This window comes from Natrix helvetica (genome assembly GCF_964273705.1).
Source record: "Natrix helvetica genome assembly, chromosome: 5".
Classification (NCBI taxonomy): Eukaryota; Metazoa; Chordata; class Lepidosauria; order Squamata; family Natricidae; genus Natrix; species Natrix helvetica.
In genome coordinates, this window is record NC_138551.1 from 60,299,833 (window position 1) to 60,320,451 (window position 20,619).

The 20,619-nt window shown below is 38.4% G+C and overlaps 1 protein-coding gene across 2 annotated transcripts in view; it reads right to left on the reverse strand.

Annotated features, from left to right (window-relative positions):
- Positions 1–20,619, reverse strand: part of SHTN1 (shootin 1) — a 90,426-nt gene that overhangs the window by 60,893 nt on the left and 8,914 nt on the right. For both annotated transcript variants that reach the window (XM_081954477.1, XM_081954478.1), the window contains exons 2-3: positions 16,600–16,652; positions 7,489–7,549 (exon numbers count right to left, since the gene is read on the reverse strand). In XM_081954477.1, the coding sequence (XP_081810603.1) occupies positions 7,489–7,549; positions 16,600–16,652 (114 nt within the window). The remainder of the gene's footprint in view (positions 1–7,488; positions 7,550–16,599; positions 16,653–20,619) is intronic.

Below are 20,619 nucleotides of genomic sequence, written 5' to 3' on the forward strand. Positions count from 1 at the left end.
AGATACACCTTGATGTTCCATTTCATACATTTGATGAAGTAAGTTGTTGCTCATAAAAGCGTATGTCTTTTGATAAAATTTGTTAGGATGTACTGATGCCATCAGTCTGTTTCTGATTTCTTTGTATTATCAGTTTGTTTGTTTTTTATTAGCTGGTATACTCTTTCTTATCTCCCTGTTATTTTTGAACATATTAACGAAGACTTTTTTGGTTCTTTTTAGCCTTTTCCCCCCAACTACATCTCATTCTGCTATTTAGCCTTTCTCAGTACTGTAGTTGGAGAAGAATGTTAAAACTCTCTTTGGCTTTTATTTTCAAATTGTCACTAAGTGTTTTGGGCTGCCAGACTGACTTCTTTTTAAAAAATCTTTCAATTCCACATACAATATGGGAAGGTGGAGGTGGGAGGAAATCATAAGTTTATTTTACATCAATGTGCTTGTGGCAGAGAAACAGCAAATTGCCAAACTGTTAATCCTTGGTCTGTTGGTCTGTTTTATTCCAAGATTTCTTCCATTGACTCATTGGCTCCTGTCTTTCCTGTCTCATCATTCTCTACTCTTCCTTAATCTAGAAGTCTGACCAACCTCTATCAGGAAGAGGTCACTTAGGAGCAATTGAGTCAATGGCTAGAGCCATTTCTGCAATTAAAGTTCTCTCAACTGCAACACTGTTCTCCATTTCTTAGATGCCTCATTCTCATAAGATTTAATGTTCTGATTCTGAAATCAAGCGAATTTAGATCTGTCAAAAGAACTGTTTGGAATTTCTCCCCATCTAGATCTACTGGAATGCTTTATCAATCCTGTATACAATTAGGAGTTATTATATCCTGTTGCCACCAACTTAAATGTAAAACATTTCAACAGGCAAGCATCTAGTGGCAGGTCAATCTTCCTGCCCCAACATGTCACCCAGATTATACTATTTGAAAGCTATTTTGTTAGGAAAAAGTGTTCTGGCACCAAGGATCCAAAAATGCAGCTCAAATACCAATTGTAGCCTGTTAGCATCTCTTTTGGAACCTCAACACATCCCATATCTTTTAAATTTGGACAAGGGGAATGGAGACAGGTTTTGTCTTCTACAGACTAAATTTCACCCTTTGTAACCCCTCTATCACTTTTCCCCTTCCCAAATGTATCCTGATTCAATTTTACATGTAGTCCTCATATTCTAGATCAGGGGTATCAAACTGGATTTCCTCAATGGCTGGATCAGCATTATAGTTGTCAACTCAGCGGGCCATCCTGGGGAGGGGGAGTCAGGACAGACGCCTCCTGCAGCACCTTGCCAACCCAAACAGGGCACAGGGTGCTTTGGCTGCCAGAGGCACTACGGGCCAGTCCTTTGCTATTCCCAGGCCAGCCCTGCGAGCCAGATTTAAGCACCCAGTGGGCTGGATCCAGCCCAATGACCTTGAGTTTGACACTCCTGTTCTAGATCAAGTCTAAGGAAGCTTTTGGGCCATTGGAAGTTGCAATGTCTATTTGTTTGTTATGTTCAAAATCAAGTCCTTTACAGCTCCATAGGTATGGAGTAGTGCTGAAAACTGCGTCTTAAAAACAACATGAGAACAATGATATGCTCCATAATTATTATTTATGCTTTGAGTTCTGTGAGCTTCTGGCACTGTACCATGACAGAGATGAAAGCAAACAGACTTAACCCAAGGAGATGCGTTGCACTTCAGCTAGGCCTGGAGCATTGCCACATGGCAGTTGGGTCTTGAGTAGAAAAGGTAAAACCAAAACTAGCCAAGGAAATTCTCTATGCTGGGATCGTGTAATCAAAAAACACAGTGGCAAAAGATTTGGCACCAGCACCCATACTTTAAGAGGCTTATCTTCTATTAGGTCAGCCCAGGCCATCCATTTTTGCTGTGTGCCATGAGCCAAGAACAGGAATAAGTAATGCATGCCATGCAGAGATACTGTCAGCAAATGGGAAGAGTGTACACAACACGAAAAAAATGCCCCAAGTAGACTGTGCCACATATTGCAAGAAAAAAATAAGTTACCAGCCAACTTGCTTCAGATTGCAATCATACACACAGTTACTTGGCAGTAAAATCTATTAAGTCATTGTAATTAACTTGTATGAGTTTAGTTGCATAGTGGCATAAAGGAAATTACTGTCTCTGAACTGAAAGTATAAAGTAATACTCAGAAAGTAAACTGCTTTATTATGACTACCATATTATACATATAAAATATGTAGATGTAAAACATGCACTGGGGAAATGTGCAATGAAATCATAATTAGCTATTTCTGTATCACATACACGCAACATAAATATTATTTAAAAACTCTATAAACAGAACAAGAAACTATTGTTCACATGACATACAGTTCTTACATATGAAGCAATGACCAAAAAGAAGACAACTGTTTTTATCCAAGAAGGCTTTATGGTTACTTCCCATAGTGTGTGTGTGTGTAGATATATCTATATCTATCTCCTAGAAATAACTAATTTAAGATTAGTTAACCTGCAATTATGATTAAATTTCCAAAGAGGAAAAAATCTTTAAAAATGAAATAGAAAGAAAAGATACTAGTTTCTAAGATGTCCTGAGTTCTTCTTAGGTTGATAATAAAATTCATAAAGCAACACTAAATGGCCAGAACCCTCTCCAACCTCAACATTTTTTCAGAGGTAATAATAATATGCAGCAAATGCAGGCCAACCAAAAACCACTTAACTAATTAGTAGTTGCAGTCACCGAGAAAACATGAATCAACACTGTTATTACAAGTGGCACATTTGAGTGGCATCTAATTATGACTTGATGAGCGTGATACTTGCATTATCAACATTACTCCCGCATCCCATCAGGGACTAAAAGCCGCTGATGGCATTGACTGCAAGAAACTCCCACTCAATGGCACTGCAGCACCCAACAATCTCCTTGGCAGGGGCACCCTCACTAAATGGCACGTTAAGCATAATTACTGGCCGACATTGTAAATAAACAGGATTGGAAGTGAAAATTGTACCAAGTGCATAAGACACAATCTGACACATTGGAAGTGGCAGCCTTAATTGAGAGTTTCTTTGACTGTTCAAGATCATTTCAACTGCATTTCTCGGAGGACAGTGATTATAACTGTGGAGACAGACGGCATAATGGTATCAGCACTGCTGACAGAGCAGTGAATTAAATTGTATCTGCTGTTGTGTGAAAGCCTTGATGAGAAGTACAGATCCTTAGTGGTCTTATCATTATCACACAATGGTCATGTTGTCATCAACCTTTCTGGCTCCAATTGAAAAGAAATGATTGTGTGGTGAAGCGTCCCCCTCCCTTACCACCACCTTCTATCTCTTGTGCTGAATAGAACCAATTTTCAGAGAGCTATGAAATCACGCTATAGGGCCTAAATGCAGCTGCTTGGCATACAAACTGGGCCCCATTAAACAGGAATCAGGCACAATATGTGTTTATGCCGAGAGAACAAATAGAAGCTGAGCACAGGCCAAGTTTATTCACAGACACAAAGCCCATGTAGCTCTTCATCAATATAATTGCCTTTTATATTGTCATTTAAATAATGGGCTCCATTATTGCTGTAAAATCCTAATATTCCTGGCATTTATTGTTTACAAGACATGTCTTTTTTTTTTAAGGAAGGTGGGGGGGGGGGAGAGAAGAATCAGAAAAAAAAGTGAAGAGGAAGATAAAAGAAACCTATGACATTTTACAAAAGCAAATACTACTTTTGAATTTTAAGTCTTAGCTACTTGACATTTTCTGCCTGCTTTATGAATTGCCAATATAATAACAAGTACAAATAGGCCATAAAGTATTTGTGTATTTTTATATGCAATACTTATTCCCTTTCTTTCCCCGGGAATTTTGCTTATAATTAGAAAATGTTTGACGCTTAGGGTGATAGCCTAAGTTTAGGATCGTTTTGAAGGAGGCATTTCATAAATGGCCTATATATAAACTAGGGTAAACAAGAGCTGTGTAAATTCCTTTGACAACTCTGCATTAGATGCAAGGTGCTTAGGCTTTTTTAAAAAAATGATTATTAACCCAACAAAACACACTATACTGACAGGGAGGTAACATAACAGGCTGTGATACTGTTGTCATCGTTTTCAAGAAGCTATTCACAAGAGCTTTTCCACTCCCATTAGCTGTGTTTTGTTACCCTCAGACCTTAGACTAGATCAATAGAAGTGTTGTCTCATAAGAGGAAAATCTGGGTGTTTGGCAAGATGGGTGAGTTGTTCACATGTTTATCCCTTGTGCCAGAGGAAGTCAACATCATACCTATTTTAAATCTGGCGATGTCTGGTTTTTGTATCACCAGATTTAAAAGGGGACAGTGAAGCTCATTTCAACCCATAAGCAAACAGGGCTCTCCTTATAGGAGACATGGTGGGATTTCTTCTCCTCTCTAACAGCATATCAAAAAGTATCAAAATAGGTGCAAAGGGTAAGCAAAGTACAAAGGTTTCTTTTCATTATAACCCCTTGAAAGAGAAAATGTCATCCATTTAAAAAAAGAGCTTTTAGTTTCTGCTAACAAGGAAAAAAAAGGTCTCTTTCTGGCTTTTGGAGCACAACTCTGGATGTGTTTAAAAATAGAGAAGCCATTACACTGATAATGGATGCAAGAAAGCAAAAACATATAAATGCTTGTAATCCGTATTATATATAAATTTTAATTAATTGTATGTATAATGTGTATGCTAGGTCTTTTAGAAATAAATCACTCCTTCTCAGACAAAGAAATACTATCCAGTCTAATGGAGTTTAAAGACATTACGCTAGATGAATTATGCCAATTGTGAGTCATGGGAGATTAGAAAGTTAGCAAACGGAACTAACTCCTTGGCAAGAAAATGCCAAAGGAATAAATGAACAGATCTTTAAGAAGATGAGTTGTGCCCTATAAAAATATCAGACAGATTTTCCGTCAGTGTTAAACATCTTAGGCAATGTATTAGTATATAGTTTGACTTTGAAGATACAAACAGATCTGACTTTAATGCAGAAATTCACTACCATCTTTTACAAGTGTACAAGGGGCAAATGTTTGCATATAAAATCCACGGTGGGGAGAACAAATATTCTGCAAACATTTACATATGTACAGGAGCTTTGGCTGGCTACATTGTTTTCTGTAATATTTTTTTGTAGTCCTTTTTGAACTTATTTGCTTTGGATCAACTCCAGTTGGGTCAAATAGGGCTAGGACTCAAGCTTACTCTAGTTCAAACAGGGATTTTGAACATTTTTGAAAACTGTGCTATCAGCTCCGTAGAAGGGACAATTATAAATCTGGAAGAAAGAAGGAATGTAACTAAAAGGGTTTAAGAAATGCTTGATTCATTATTTTTTTCTGAATTTGGAGTAGAATGGATCTTTCATCCTTGCTCAGTGGCCCCTGGGATGCCTATCTGGAAGAGGCATATATAGATAGCCAACTGGTAACAGAACGAGATAAAGCAGCAGCCCCCAACCTTTAGAGCACCAGGGACCAGTTCCGTAGAGAGAGGTTTTTCTATGGACCGGAGGGGGTGTGGTTTCTCATGCTGCCTGTATCCCGCGGATAGGGCTTCACTTGTTTGCATGGTTCGGTTACTGGCATATCGCGGCCTAGTGATGGTCCACGGACTAGGGAAGGATACTACTTCTCATACTGTTATCCCAATGGACTTTGATGACTCCTTCGCTTTGGAACCCAACATAAAACAATATGTATGTATGTATGTATCAGTGGTGGGTTCCTCCCGGATCGCACCGGATCGCACGCGCTCCCTTTCAGCGCTCCACCTGGCTTGCGCGCTCCCTTTCAGCGCTCCACCTGGCTTGCGCGCTCCCTTTCAGCGCTCCACCTGGCTTGCGCGCTCCCTTCCGGCGCTGAAACCGGAAGTACAGTTTTGCCCGGCCCTGACGAAGCAACGACGCCTGTCTGCGCTCCACCAGCTCGGCTGGGAACGGAGATGTTTCCTCAGCGGAGCGGAGCGCCTGAAAAGTCTTTTCAGGCGCTCCGCTCCGCTGAGGAAACATCTCCGTTCCCAGCCGAGCTGGTGGAGCGCAGGCAGGCGTCGTTGCTTCGCCAGGGGCGGGGCAAGACTGTACTTCCGGTTTCAGCGCCGGAAGGGAGCGCGAGAGCCAGGTGGAGCGCTGAAAGGGAGCGTGCAAGCCAGGTGGAGCGCTGAAAGGGAGCGCGCAAGCCAGGTGGAGCGCTGAAAGGGAGCGCGCAAGCCAGGTGGAGCGCTGAAAGGGAGCGGGCGCGATCCGGTGCGATCCAGCAGGAACCCACCACTGGTATGTATGTATGTATGTATGTATGTATGCATGCATGCATGCATGCATGCATGCATGCTGGTTTTGTTATATTCGGGTCTTTCCCCGTGTAAGATTGAGATTGTCTTTGCAACGTTTCAGCGACATCTCACTCGCCATCTTCAGGCTGTGGTCTTCAGGCTGAAACGTTGCCAAGACAATCTCAATCCTACACGGGAAAAGACCCGAATACAACAAAACCAGCATACCTACACCCATGAAAATCTCTCCTCTCCTCTCCTCTTCTCTCTCTCTCCTCTCTCTCTCTCTCTCTCTCTCTCTCTCTCTCTCTCTCTCTCTCTCTCTCTCTCTACATACATACATACATACATACATACATACATACATGTTGTATTTGTGCTGATAAATAAATAAAGGGAGACTAGTATAGATCCATTTCAAGCTATTTAGCTCTCATCAGCTAGCCATACTCTTACTGGGATTCGAACCTGGGCTGTATTACATATTAGGCAGGAGTCTTAGCCACTAAGCCACAGGCTCTCCTCCTTATCAGTTGAGCCAGGGAAATAGGTATGTATTTGTGTTACAACCCCTGGTATGCCCAAATATGGGAGGAAGCTCACTACTCCCTCTTTCTGTCCTTCGGCTCATCACAGAAAACCATCCAGGCAGAAAACCATATTTTTATTTTTAATGTTGCCTTTTTATATTTGTGTTGTATTTGTGCTGATAAATAAATAAAGGGAGACATACATACATACATACATACATACATACATACATACATACATACATACATACAAGCAAGTGATGGAAAATAAATATCCAAAATAGTCTATATGCAAAGGCCACCAATGGAAATTGGAATAACTTTTATTTATTTGATTTTTATTATTTCATAAATAACTGAAAGCAGCAAACATATCTAAGACTCATTCTTCCTCCTACTTTCCATACACAACAACCCTGTGAGGTGAGAAAGAGAACAACTGGCCAGCCTCACATAGCCAGTTTTCATGCCTAAGGTGGAGTCTAAAACTCAGTCTCCTGCACATTATTAATTTGGGGTGCTGGGAGTAGATTTTAAAGTATATGAACTGCAAAAAAAAAAAAAAACCCATAGAAAAAGATTGCCACTTCTCATAAAATAACCCTATTATACATAAATAGTTGCAGCTCTGGAAAGACTAAACTGATTTTTGCTCATTTAAACCTTACCTTTATGCAGTTCTTGCAGCTGTTTGACCACTTCATCTCTCTCTTGTTTGAATTTGTCACACTAGAGAAAAATATGATTTCATATTAAAAAGGATTACTTTCTCACAATTGACAGTTAATAGACCAAAACTAGGAGTTCGTTTCAAACTGCAAGAACAGCTTACAACTAAATGTGAAAGAAAAGTAGTGGGTGTTAGGGAAGAAGCTAGTATGTGGGGTGTAGGAAGGTTGTAGACAGCTGTTTCCAGGGTAGACAAAATTGTTACATTAACACCAATCACTCCCTTCCAAAGTCAATGAAGGAATAGTTAACTATACATAGATTTGGAAATGAAAAATGAAAAAACTTAGATTTTAAATTCTGGAGTCTGGACTTATATATATTGAAATGTATGTGCAGCAACAGGCAAATGTTGCAAATAGCTTCATTCTTGTCTATTCGTATAGAGTGAATTTTTCCATTTAAACTTAATAGCTCTATGTATTCTATATCCCAAATTCTTTCACATTCAATATATACATAGTTGGAATAATTTTCACATGAAAACAAAGAGCAGCCTTTACTATGTCTTTATATTTACTTTTGTATTTTATCAACAGAGTTCACAGGAATACTTCTAGCAGACAGTTCCATTAAAGGCAATACAGAGCTATTCCATCTTTCTTTCTTTCTTTCTTTCTCTTTCTCTTTCTTTCTTCTATACAAAGAAAAGTAGGGTAACAAGAGAGAGTAATAACTAGGATGCTATGTAATTCTATCAAGCAGACGGTCTGGATATACCGACTGTAAAGGCTGAAAAAGGTCCGGTGATATAAAAACTGTACCTACAATCTCATAATTAGTACCAGTTTATTCTTCCATTGTTGTGCTTAGTTCTGTTGATAAGGGATGCATAGCATTTTTCCTGAAATATGTGAATTTAAGCTTGTTTTTAAAGGGAGTCTTCCTTGGCTATCCTATTTTTCGCCATCTCAGATAACTTACAATAACTAACAACTTTGTGTTACACCCACTATAGCATGCAATCAGATGACTTTTGTTTAAGAACTGCTTTTGTTTTACCTACCACTAGTAATTTTAAAAAAAATCCTAGTAATTGGCTCAGCACAATGTTTCTCAACTTTGGCATCTTTAAGATGTATGGACTCCAACTCCCAGCATTCATCAAGGTAAATGTGAACCCGATCTTTATATATTCATTGTATAAGTGTAAAATTAATTTGACGCAGGGCATTCACAATCATGATTTTTTAAATTAGTGGTGGTAGGTAAAACAGAAGCAGTTCTTAAATAAAAGTCATCTGATTGCATGTTAGAGTGGGTGCAACACAAAGTTGTTAGTTATTGTAAGTTCTAAATATGAACAACCACAGTGGGAAGAACATGAATTAGATTGTAAACAGCAATAGCAATAGCACTTAGACTTATATACCACTTTATAGTGCTTTACAGCCTTCTCTAAGCGGTTTTGCAGAATCAGCATATTGCCCTCAACAATTTGAGTCCTCATTTTACCCACCACAGAAGAATGGAAGGCTGAGTCAACCTTGAAAATAGTTATGGGGACATGGAGAGATTTGCCTCATGCGCCTTTCTTTGGAATTCCATGCCTTCGTAAGCAAAGCACTTTCCATGACAGGGTACGTGAAATTATGAAAACAATAGTTATCCTCCATTCACCAAGGTTGTCATCTTAATTTGACTCAGATGTCCTGACTTCTCTTCCTTTAATCTCAAGGGGGGGGGGGGAATCCTGGCCAAACATCTCCCATGTTCCACTGCACATACCTTTAAGCTGATAGCACCACCAATACCGCAAGACAACAATAACTTTATTTTTGAAATTATAACTATGACTCTTTCAGTTCACTCCAAATTTAACTGAAATTCTAGGAACCTGCACCATTCCTTTGTAAAAATAAAATAGAATGAGATGCAATCTTGAAGAGCAGCTAGAATTAAAATATTTCAATCAGAACCCAACTAAGATTTATATGACAATGGAAATGCCTACCATTTTTGTGTTAAAAAAACGCTTTGTATCTTAGAATAAAAATGAATGGTCAAGGCTATCAAATCTAAAGATGCCAGCTGCCATACATCCTACATAATATTCTTTCTTCAATCTTAACTCACATGCACAAAAACATCTACACAAAGCCAAACACGTTTGAATATGTAGAAGTAAAAAAGATATCTTGTTCAATTCAATTCAAATTAATAACCTGAAAGGATTGAATGCATAGACAGTTTTTTTGTAAATCAACAGTAGGTTGAATTTATTTAATGGGGAAAAGTCTGCTAAAATGTACTCTCATATAGCACCCTCTTCCCATCAATAGAAATAGATGGTTTCTATTAACAACAGAAGCTATCAAAATGCATACACAGTAAGGGAGGAAGAATTACAACCCCTAGTATAAAATAGATATAATTATTTCTTGCTTATTCTCTTAATATACAGCTTCACATAAAATGTAATCCACTCACCTCTTAAACCATGGTCTTCTTCTGCCTTTAGTCAAATTAAACCAATTCAAATCAATGTTTATTATTGAAACAGACAAGGCATGCAGAAGGAATACAGTCAATAAAAGAAGACACAGGCGTATAAAAGATACAAAAGGTTGTCAAAAACATAAAAAGTTACATTATGGACCGACTATTAAAGACCATAAGCTTCTAGGTTTTAAAGGTTCTAGGATCACTCCATATTTAAAAACTAGGGGCATTGCCAAAAATAAGCTATATGGTTTGGCATTAACCAATGAATGTCAAGTGTTCCTACACAGAATAAAAAAATACTGCATGTTGTGGCCCAATTTATTTCCCAAAGGAACAGGGAACTGCAAAATGCTGCCATGAGTCCTGGATGCTGTATAGTAGAATGAGGTTCATATGGTTATTAACAAGCACTGGAGGAATATGTATTGCTTCTATGTGCCTCACTGTTACAAGGGCATTTTTGTTCTGAGAAAGGAGTCTTCCTACACACTGAAAGAAGGGTGTGACATCATGCCAAAGTAATGGTCCTTGGTGATCTCAAAGGTGCTTTTCAAAAGGCAACTAGACTTCCTTAATTTTTTCCCTTGAAAACGTTTTGCTTACCCCTGAAGAACTGAAGAAGCTTCTTGAATGAGAAGTGAAATGTTTTCAAGGGGAAACCACCCCTACCCCACAAGAAAGTCCAGTTGCTCTTTGAAAAGCATTTTTGGGACAATCATGACCTGAGAATCTCCATAGACTTTTGGCCCTTGGTGAGCTGAAAGTTCTAGCTGTATTAGGTATGCCACAGAAAAGTCGATTTCCTCAGATCTGAAAGAAAAATTTTAGGTCAGGTCATTGTTACATAGGACATACGCACTATATGGTAAAGAGTTTTGATTGTAACCAAGTAGGGGGGAAATGAATTTTAAGTCACAACCACCTGGTATCTACATGGATTGGAAATCATTGTTCATAGTTTGGAGGGGGGGGAGAGTAAAACCCAGGAGAAAGAGAATTAGTCCAAACCAACAGATAAGCAAAGCCAAAGTCCCTATAGCCTTCACCATAGTGAGGCCTGTCCCCAATTGCAGGGTGGCACTGGAAATACAGCTAGTGACTTGAAGGTTTGTTCTTAAGAATTTTGATTGTACACATTCCAGGATGGCAAAATTGGAAAAGGGACCCAAGTGAGTATCATGAAAAACGCTGCTGGCTGGGCTCCAAACAACTTGAACTGCATATACTGGCCACTTTTGGAGGATGGTAGATGGGCTCCTGTGCAGTTTAAACCATGAAGTTCTTGTTATCTTTCTTGCTGATGGCAGAGTAGAGAAGTAAACTCTTTGAAACAGGAAAACTATTCATTCTTCTGGTCTTCTAAACTCCATAAATGAGTTTGAACCCTTTGAGCAAATGCCGTAATGTTGGTTTTCTAGTAGTTAGGTTCTAGCAGGTCTTCCTTGCATCATTGTCTTAGAGTGCTTAGTACTGTTGAAGGCCAATAAGGGTCATTGAGAATATCACTGTATTGTCTGCTACTGTCGGATGGAAAACTGTATCCAGCAAGTTTTGGAGAGTGAAAGTCTGAGTTGTGGAGTTGATCCACCATGGAGTTAATATAAATGTTGAATAACAGCTCCAGTATGTAGCCTTATTTGATACTCCTGCAGGTTTCATTAGTACTAGCAAGATGGCCCTGGAGGTTTCACCTTACATTGAGCAACATGGCTTCATATAGCATTCATATTAGGTATAACAGGCATCATACAATTGACCTGGCCTACAGCTTCTCCCCCAGTTTGATGCATGCGACAGAATCCAATGCTGCTTTAAAATCTAAAAGCAGCATCGGAGAGTCATACATTTTTCAATGAAGGGCCAAGGTACTAGTCTTTAGCTCCCCTTTCTTTTCAACAAGACACCCAGAGTTTGATTTTAAGATGGCTGGCTATATAAATGTTTCAAGTAAATAAATGAATAAATATGCCCCAAAACAGAGCAATTCAATTATCATATTTGTTCAAAGTTTGCAATAACTTCATTAAAAACTATAGAAAAATCAATTTTTTGGCATGTACTGCTAAACTCTGCCAAAATGAAAATACAGAACTGTTACAAAAGAAATTTACATATTGATCCCGACATTGTAAAAAGCACACTTTTAATTGATTTCTTAATAGTATGGACAGTTTCAACAGAAAATAGGAGGAAAACTTCCTCACCCTAATTAGGAGGATATTCTTCAAAACAAAAGTTTGAACCTTCAGTGACAGAAAAAAGCCCACAGTATTTTTTCTGAACAAATCACATTTGCCATTTAAAATAGTTCAAAGCTAAATTGAATAACATCATACACACAAAAAAAAACTGCAGGAAAAAAAAAAAAACACCAGTAATTTGAATGCATACATAACTGGAAAGCATGCAGAACTCTTACAGAAGGAACGGACAAATCGATTAGGAAATGAAACATCAAGAAAACTTAAAATGTAGATATGCATAAAATAAACACAATAGAAAAGCTATCTATTGTGTAAACAATGTAAGTGGTACATTGCAATGCTTAGGGAGAAGTACAAGCGGAAAACCTCAACGGAGGGGATAGTTCGGCCATCCTTAAAAAAGCAATGGTTCATCTTGTGAGAGAAAGAAGTTGGGAATGCTGCCTGCTCTTTGTAAGGCAGTGAAGTTAGGGTAGTTGCAGACAAGCTCCTCTCCCCCCCCCCCATTCTCCTCAGGCATTCATCCATTCTCTCAGAACTGCACAAATAGGGACATTCAAGCTGGTGCTCCAGCTGCCTGGCTAATTGAGCCCCACCCTGGTGTTTTCAAGGACACGCTGACCCAGAAGCAGCTTCACCCCATCCAGTCTTTTCAGCTTACAAAAGCAAATGCTAAGACAGAGGGAGAAAAGGAGGTGTGTATAGCAGGAAAGGTAAAAACAAAGGGCCTATGGAGGAAGAAGCAGTGGTGACATCTGAAGAATAGCAATACCAATAGCACTTAGACTTTTATACCACTTTACAGCCCTCTCTAAGCGGTTTACAGAGTCAGCATATCGCCCCCAGCAATATGGGCCCACATTTTACTGACCTCGGAAGGATGGAAGGGTGAGTCAACCTTCAGCCGAGTAAGACTCGAACTGCTGGCAGGCAGCAGAATTAGCATGCAATACTGCATTCTAACCACTGCGCCACCATGGTAATAGCAGCTATTACAAGCAAACAAGGGGACGTTCATTCAACTGCTGGGACCACCAGCCATGGTGAGCAAGTATATCCCACAGTCAGACGGAATCCAATGAGTTTGGAGCTTGGCAGCAACTAGGAAAGAGCTAGCAAACTGAAAGAGCACCTCATCCCCATTCATGCAACAGTGCTTAAATAAAGGCAAATAAAGGCAAAGGCTGTACACAGGTATCCCTTGACTTACAATATTTTATTCAGTCGAGATCACTTCCGGTTTCCAAAGGCGACGGACACTGGTCCGCTGTTCGCTTTTCCGGTGCGCTCCTTTTAGGAGCACACAGGGTCTTGGAGGGACCACCTGCCGTAGGGCGGCTTGCTGGAACCCCCCGGATAGGTGGCAGCCATGGGGGGGTCTCCAATTTCACCTTAGGAGCCGGGAAGCGTAGGGGGTGCATAGCAGCACCTTCGCTGAATGGATTCCGGAAGGAAAGAGTTAACTACATGCAGCGGCTGAAGTGCTGGAGGTGAGATATTCGCTCCAATCTCCTTAATTGCTTTTAACTGACAAGTAGCGGCTTTTTTACAAGTTGTGGATTCAATCTGTTTGAAGTAGGAAGATTGGAGGGGGGTTGCTTTTTTTCTTCTACCCCTCTCAGGCAAACCGGCATTTGGACTGTCTCTCAATCTCGGAATGGAGATAGAGAGCAAAAAATTGAATTAGCCACTTGAACTAACTATGTGAAAAGATTTATATCATAACTGCAAGAGCTGATTGCTGAGTTATTTTGAAAGCTTTATGGAAGTTTTTAATGTTCTGCTCCTGATCCCGAGGAGGAGCCAAGATGGCCTTCTTCCTTCTTCTTCACGCTTATAAATGAAGTCTGTCTTTTGAAACTACCTTTGAAGAAAGTCTGGCTTTATATTATCCCCCCTGAAGGACTCTTGAAGCCTCTCCTATTAGGTGGTCTTTCTGGATTTGGACTATTTGATTTCCTTTTTTTTTTTTTTTTTTTGAGTGACTTCTTGGCTTGTAACTGTGACAGAGGGTTAATTTTCACTTTTGGATTTGCCTGTCTTCTCGGACTCGCTCGGCTGCGCGCTTCACAGACGCCATTTATTTTGCAAAAGATCTTTACTCTTTCTGAACTTAGACAATGGGGCCCAGAAAACCACCTACAGGCAAAGCAGCCTCGGCACCAACTTCTACTGCATCCAGTCCAACGATTCAACAGACAAAAGCCTGGAGAGAGTTCAAAGGATTTATCTGTTACTCAAATGTTTCAAGCTATTATGCAGGGACAAAATGAGTTGAAAAAGGAGGTAGCAGATTTTAGAGATGAGCTTAAAAGTGTGCAGCAACAAATAACAGAAAATAAACAGAGAATTGGTGTGCTAGGGGAGGGTGCGGCTGGGCTGGGGGAGGAGGTTAAGGCAGTCCAGAAGGGTTATATAGAATTGGAAAATTTTATGGCAAAGATAGAACTTGAAAGAATGTCCTTCTTTCTCAGATTCCAGAACCTACCGGAGACAGAAGATGAAGATCTTAAGGATATTATGAGTACAATTTTAGCAGAATATATTAAAAGAGATAAAGAACAGTTGTGGTGGGAGATGGATCTGGTTTACAGGATCAACTCAGCATATGCCAGAACACATAATGTTCCAAGGGAAGTACATGTTAAATTTCTTAGGAAGACCATAAGGGATGAGATTCTAGGGGCTCAGAGGGGGGGACCACTAAAATATAAAGAAATTGCCATTCTTAAGCAAATTCCTAAAAAAATAAGAGATAAGTGGAGGAAGTATTCCTCCTTATCAAAGAAATTATATAATAAGGGAATTTGGTTTAGATGGTTATTGCCAAAAGGAATGCTGATCTTCTGGGAGGGAAACAGAATTAGAATTAGCACAGTTGTGGAGGCAGAGGCCTTCATTAAAAAACATAGTGCTCTCCTAGAGGATGGAAATATAAGAAGCAGTGAAAAAGGTGACAAAACACAAGACATGAAGGAGGGAGGGGCTGCAGCTCCGCCTGGGGACAGGGGGGAGGAAACAATAACGGAAAGACTCAGGTCACAAAAATAAATATATCTGGAATATCATTTTAATTGTTGATATATTAGAAAGTGGCAAAAGAGATGATTGAACACATGGTTAATACAATGTATAATAAGATGCTGTTTCTGCTTATCTTTTATCTTTTGTTTTTGTTTTTTTCTGTAAAAAGTTGTGAGGATTGGAAAGATTCCTACCTCTAGCACGATGGAGCTGCCCAAAAAAAAATTTTTTTGTATATCCACCTACCCTTTTCCCCAAAAATTTTTAAAAACCAATAAAATTCTTTCAGAAAAAAAAATAGTTTATTCAGTCACTGTTCAAAGTTACAGCGACACTGAAAAAAGTGACCTATGATCATTTTTCACAGTTACAACCTTTGTAGCATCTCCATAATCATGTGATCAAAATTCAGGTCTTTAGCAACTGGTTCATACTTATGATCATTACTGTGCCCGAAGGTCCAGAGATCCCCTTTTGCAACTTTTTGACAAACGAAGTCAATGTGGAAGCCAAATTCACTTAACAACCAGATTACTAACTTATCAACTACAGTAATTCGCTTAACAACTGTGGTAAGAAAGGTCGTAAAATAGACCAAAATGCACTTAACAAATATCTCACTTAACAAGCGCCACCACAGCCTTTGCACAACTTTGTTTTGTTCACCAATTGCACTTGTTCTTGAATTGAGAGGTACTACACAGTCTCTATGTTTCATTTATATCCTGAGCAGGTTACCGCAATGCATTCTAATTAGGCTTCCCTTGAAGAATATTCAGAAGTTTCAATTGATCCAGAATGCAGCGGCATAGACAATTATGGGTATGCCTCATTAAGCTTATGTTACATCTTCGCTCTCCTAGCTGCATTGCTACTCCCAATTTGCTTCTATGTGTAATTCAAAGGGTTGGTTATTACCTGTAAAGCCCTATAAGGCATGGGGCACAATATTTGAGGGATCATTTTACTTCCATTATTTTTACCTATGCCATTGAACTGGGCAGGAAGGACAAATACTGGGTCTCATAAATCAGGAATTGACATCCAGCTATACCTAGCAAGCGTGTGTTTTATGTAGATGCATCTCTGTGTTAATTTGATAGCATACCTCTAATCCTGGACCTGCATTTTCTCCCTATAACTGACCTCCATAAAAATAATTATATGGTAAAAATAATAAACATATCAGGAATAAATGTTGATAGTCATGATGGTATTGAAATACCTCAAATGTTCCTTGATATGAATACCTTTTGATGCCAGAAAGGATCTCATCAACTTTAGATAAAAGACAAAATATTCAGCAAGAAGATCCATAAAAATCAATTGATAATAAACATTATGAAAATATTAAGTCATATAAAAATAAGTACCAACCTCATCTTTTGTTTTCTTATTTTCTTTTCTTAAATCTTCATATTCACCAATAGCTATAAAAACAAAGAGGAATAACAGCAATACATTTAGAAAAAATATATTTGCTTTTATAATTTCAGTTAAGCTTTTACTATAGTGTTAAACCAGTGTATACACCCAAGATTCTGCATAATTTGTAAATAGAGTGGAATAAGAGGATCTAAATAGCAACATAAAAAGAAAAGAAAAGGAATTTTAAAAGAAAATTATAAGTTTATTTTTTAAACAGTCACTCATGTTGGACCTTATTTGTAGCTGTGTTCTCATAGTTGCCGGGCAAAATCTGACCAATGTGTGGGTAACAATGGTTCTATGGTCTGCTAGAAGAAAAGAGATATACCAAACATCACCTCTGCTTGACAGCCCTTTTATGAGGAGTCTAATTACTCCTGACATAAGTCACTATTAAAATTACAGTTTAGTTGAGCTTGTCACACATTTTCTGCTGTATAGGAGTCCTGTGGGCAGAGGTATTCACAGTAGGAAATCTTTCACTATCTACCATCAGGACTGCTGAAGACAGTACATCAAAGCTGGAGAGGATAAATATGATATATATAATTTGTTAAGGAAGGACAATAGCTGGCGTAGTAGTACAGGACAGCATCTAAGACTTATATTGCCTTTGTGCCATACTAAAATCATTCTGGATTTCATAATCTGAGAGTTCTCTTCTTTAGTACTTTTTTTTTTTGCTTGACCATATTCATCCTTTTACGATCTTACTGGAGAAACCATATGCAGCTCTTTTCCTTTTGATATACATCTTCCAGATAAATTGAAAGTCATTATTGTTTATCAAAGGAAACATATAACATAGCATAAAATAACAAAGTAGTGAGTTTGTGAAATGAAATAATAAATAGAATATTAGATGTAAACATTATAGAAGAAGATAAAACCAGAGCTACAACTAAGAACTTAAGTATTTCCTTCTAAGTTTAAATGACAGCAAAGCAACAGTAACAACCTGGTTGATAATGTTTGGACACATCTGCAAGAACCTAGTTTAACTGTTCAAAATATAAGCCCTTGAGATCACCTGCCATCAATCATTTGGCTCTAATCTCCTTGTAAATGGGGCAGTGGAAGACATTGTAAGAATAATGTCCTTCATTTGACCAACATCCCATAGCCAGAAACCTTGTTTGACAGGACACTTGCAAAACCTTCTTTTAAAATATGCTGAGAACATGGTCAGTGGGCAAAGAGATACCCGTGTCAGTGAGACACTGGTAATATTTACCAGGTGCTGGGAAAGGTTTCTATATTTTTATAGTGACAGTACCAAGATGAAAATGTGGATGATTGTATTACATGGCATCTTTATTGCCACCCCTTTCAAAAATCCAATCTCTAATGTTTTCTCTCTTCAGTTAAGTAGCACAGGCAACAAAATTTGGTCCATTAATTCCAAACCATGTACTGAGAAAATAAGAGTCTGTAAAAGTGGGATTCTTAAAGGTTTTTTTAGTTTCTTAAAGTGCCCCAACAATGCAAAATGCATTCTCATAGCAATGGAAAATAGGCCTAGGTCCATCCTTAAGTAAGTAGCAGGGAGCCCTGGGAAAACGCAAAAATCTTTCTTTTGAATTTATTGTGGACTATTTCCCTTTCGGCAATTACTGTATTTATCAGAGTATAAGACGCACCTTCCCCCCCCCCCAAAAGCCTGAAAATCTGGGTGCATCTTATACACTGAATGCAACATTTTTGGCCTTCTGAAACCCCACCCCCTTTGCAAAAATGGATGTTCAGAGGGTTTGGGAGACCTGCAAAGTACTCCTGGGGACTGGGGAGGGCAAAAACAAGTGACAAATGTGTCATTTTTTGCTCATTTTTGCCCCCTCCAGCCCCCAGGAGCACTTTGCAGGCCTTTCTGCATACCGTTTTTCACAAAAACGAGGCATGCAGAGGGTTTGGAAGGCCTGTACAGTGCAAAAACTTTTTTTACAATTTAACTCTTTAAAATCTTATAGTCCGGTGCATCTTATGCTCCTAAAAATACGGTACCTTCACATCCCACAACCAGAACTCAGCCCCATACATTATCTGGGCTCTGGCCTTGCCAGGAATATTTTAAATATAATCTTTAGAATCATTTACAACTGAGAAACCTTCGAACAGTTCCCATTGTATCAGGGACAGTTGCTAAGACAGTAATTAAATGTGTTTTCCACGTAAGGGATTTATGAAAGGTAATATGTAGGCATTTAAAAGAGGAACACTGCTCTATTTGTTGGGCATACATTTTCTATTTGCATTTAGTATTAATTCTGCCAAATCCATTACCTTTGTTTTATCATAATTTATGCTCAATTTTTCCATTTCATAATAATCAATTAGTATGGCCAATAATCTTGTAAAGCCAATCTCAGTATAGGAAATAAAGAGTCATGACAATGGCATACACTAACACTGAATTTTTTCATACATTAAGTGATAGGATGAAACAACTTTGTGATTTCATGGCCACTAGCAATATTATTAATGTAAAAGTTTAATAAGAAGCGAAAGAAGCAGCCCTGTTTGCCTCTTCTGTCCAATAAAATAGGGCAGCGCTTTCATACTTGCCACAGGCCAGATGTCTCACATGCTGGCCATACCCACATCCGATTTAGTAATGTGGGAAAAAAGTCGCAATACATCACATGACACCATGACAACGCGAGTTTGACTCCCTTGAAACAGAGTCTAACAAGAATCCTTGTGGGCCTAGTTTATGCTGGCTGATATGTAGTTCAATTATTAGGTTTCAGTAGGGATCTCTCAAGGTCCATCTTAACCAGTTTGCCCCACAGGTGAGAGCTATCCATTAAAGAAGGCAGAGGGAAGGTCAATCAAGGCAACATAGAATTGCTTTGTATGTTTGTTATATTTATGAATAAGGGCCTTCATGATACAGCAATCTAATTTACTATGCCCTTTGTGAAAGCCTGCCTATTCTGGATAACTAATAAATAATTCTTCTTCCCAATCTTCTCATTTATTAAAAAATAATTTTAGAAGAAGCATAAAGTTTATAAGTATCTAACAGACTAATGGGATCACAAACAGCTTCCTACCGTTTTTCCTTTTGAAGATTGTATATGTTATACTTTGTTCCAGTGGGCAAGTATAACGTTATCTATTTTTGAAAAAGTTTAGTCAGGAAGGGATCTCACAAGGAATCATTCAACTTATATACATCCCTGGAGATTTCATATCCTTTCTAGGAGTTTTTCTCCTATGCTTAATTCGGTAGAGGCTGTTCGCTCAGTACGTTGGCAGATGTAAAAACGATATAATATTGGGTCCAATTTTGTGCTGAAATACATGCATGAGATATACAGCTGTGTATGAAAATACTATTAGCCAACAATTCCCTAAATTTCCTCTCTTTTTAAAAATTAAACTGAGGTAAGTTTCTTCCACTGTGTCCTATGAAGAGACAATGCTAATAATGCCATTCATTCTTATATTTATTCATTCATAAGATTAATCAGTCTGTTAGATATCTATTATGACTCCATATCTAAGAGTTACCATCCTATTGCCATGATTCGAAAGCCCCCAAACAATTCTGAAAGTAGGTTCCTCCTTCAGAGCTATTTCCCCCTTTTCCATTCAACAATTAAAATAATTTGGCAGACATTTTCTAGAGGCAAGTCCTCTATTTAAACTACATTATATCTGTGCAATGTTCCTTCAGTCTGTTAGATATCTATTATGACTCCATATCTAAGAGTTACCATCCTATTGCTTACTTGTATTCCTGCAAAATGACTGTTATAGTTAAATTTAGCATTTAAACATCCAAAAGTAAATAAATGTGTTTTTCTTTGTAAATACAAATATTATTTTTAAATTTTAAAATCATTTTTTAAATAAAGCTAATGCATTTTTTAAAAGCTAAATATTCAGCAGCAAGAATTGTGCAGGAAGTCAATGAAGTTGCAAAATGACAACACAAATGAAAGGCTAAGCAATGCAAGACTATTT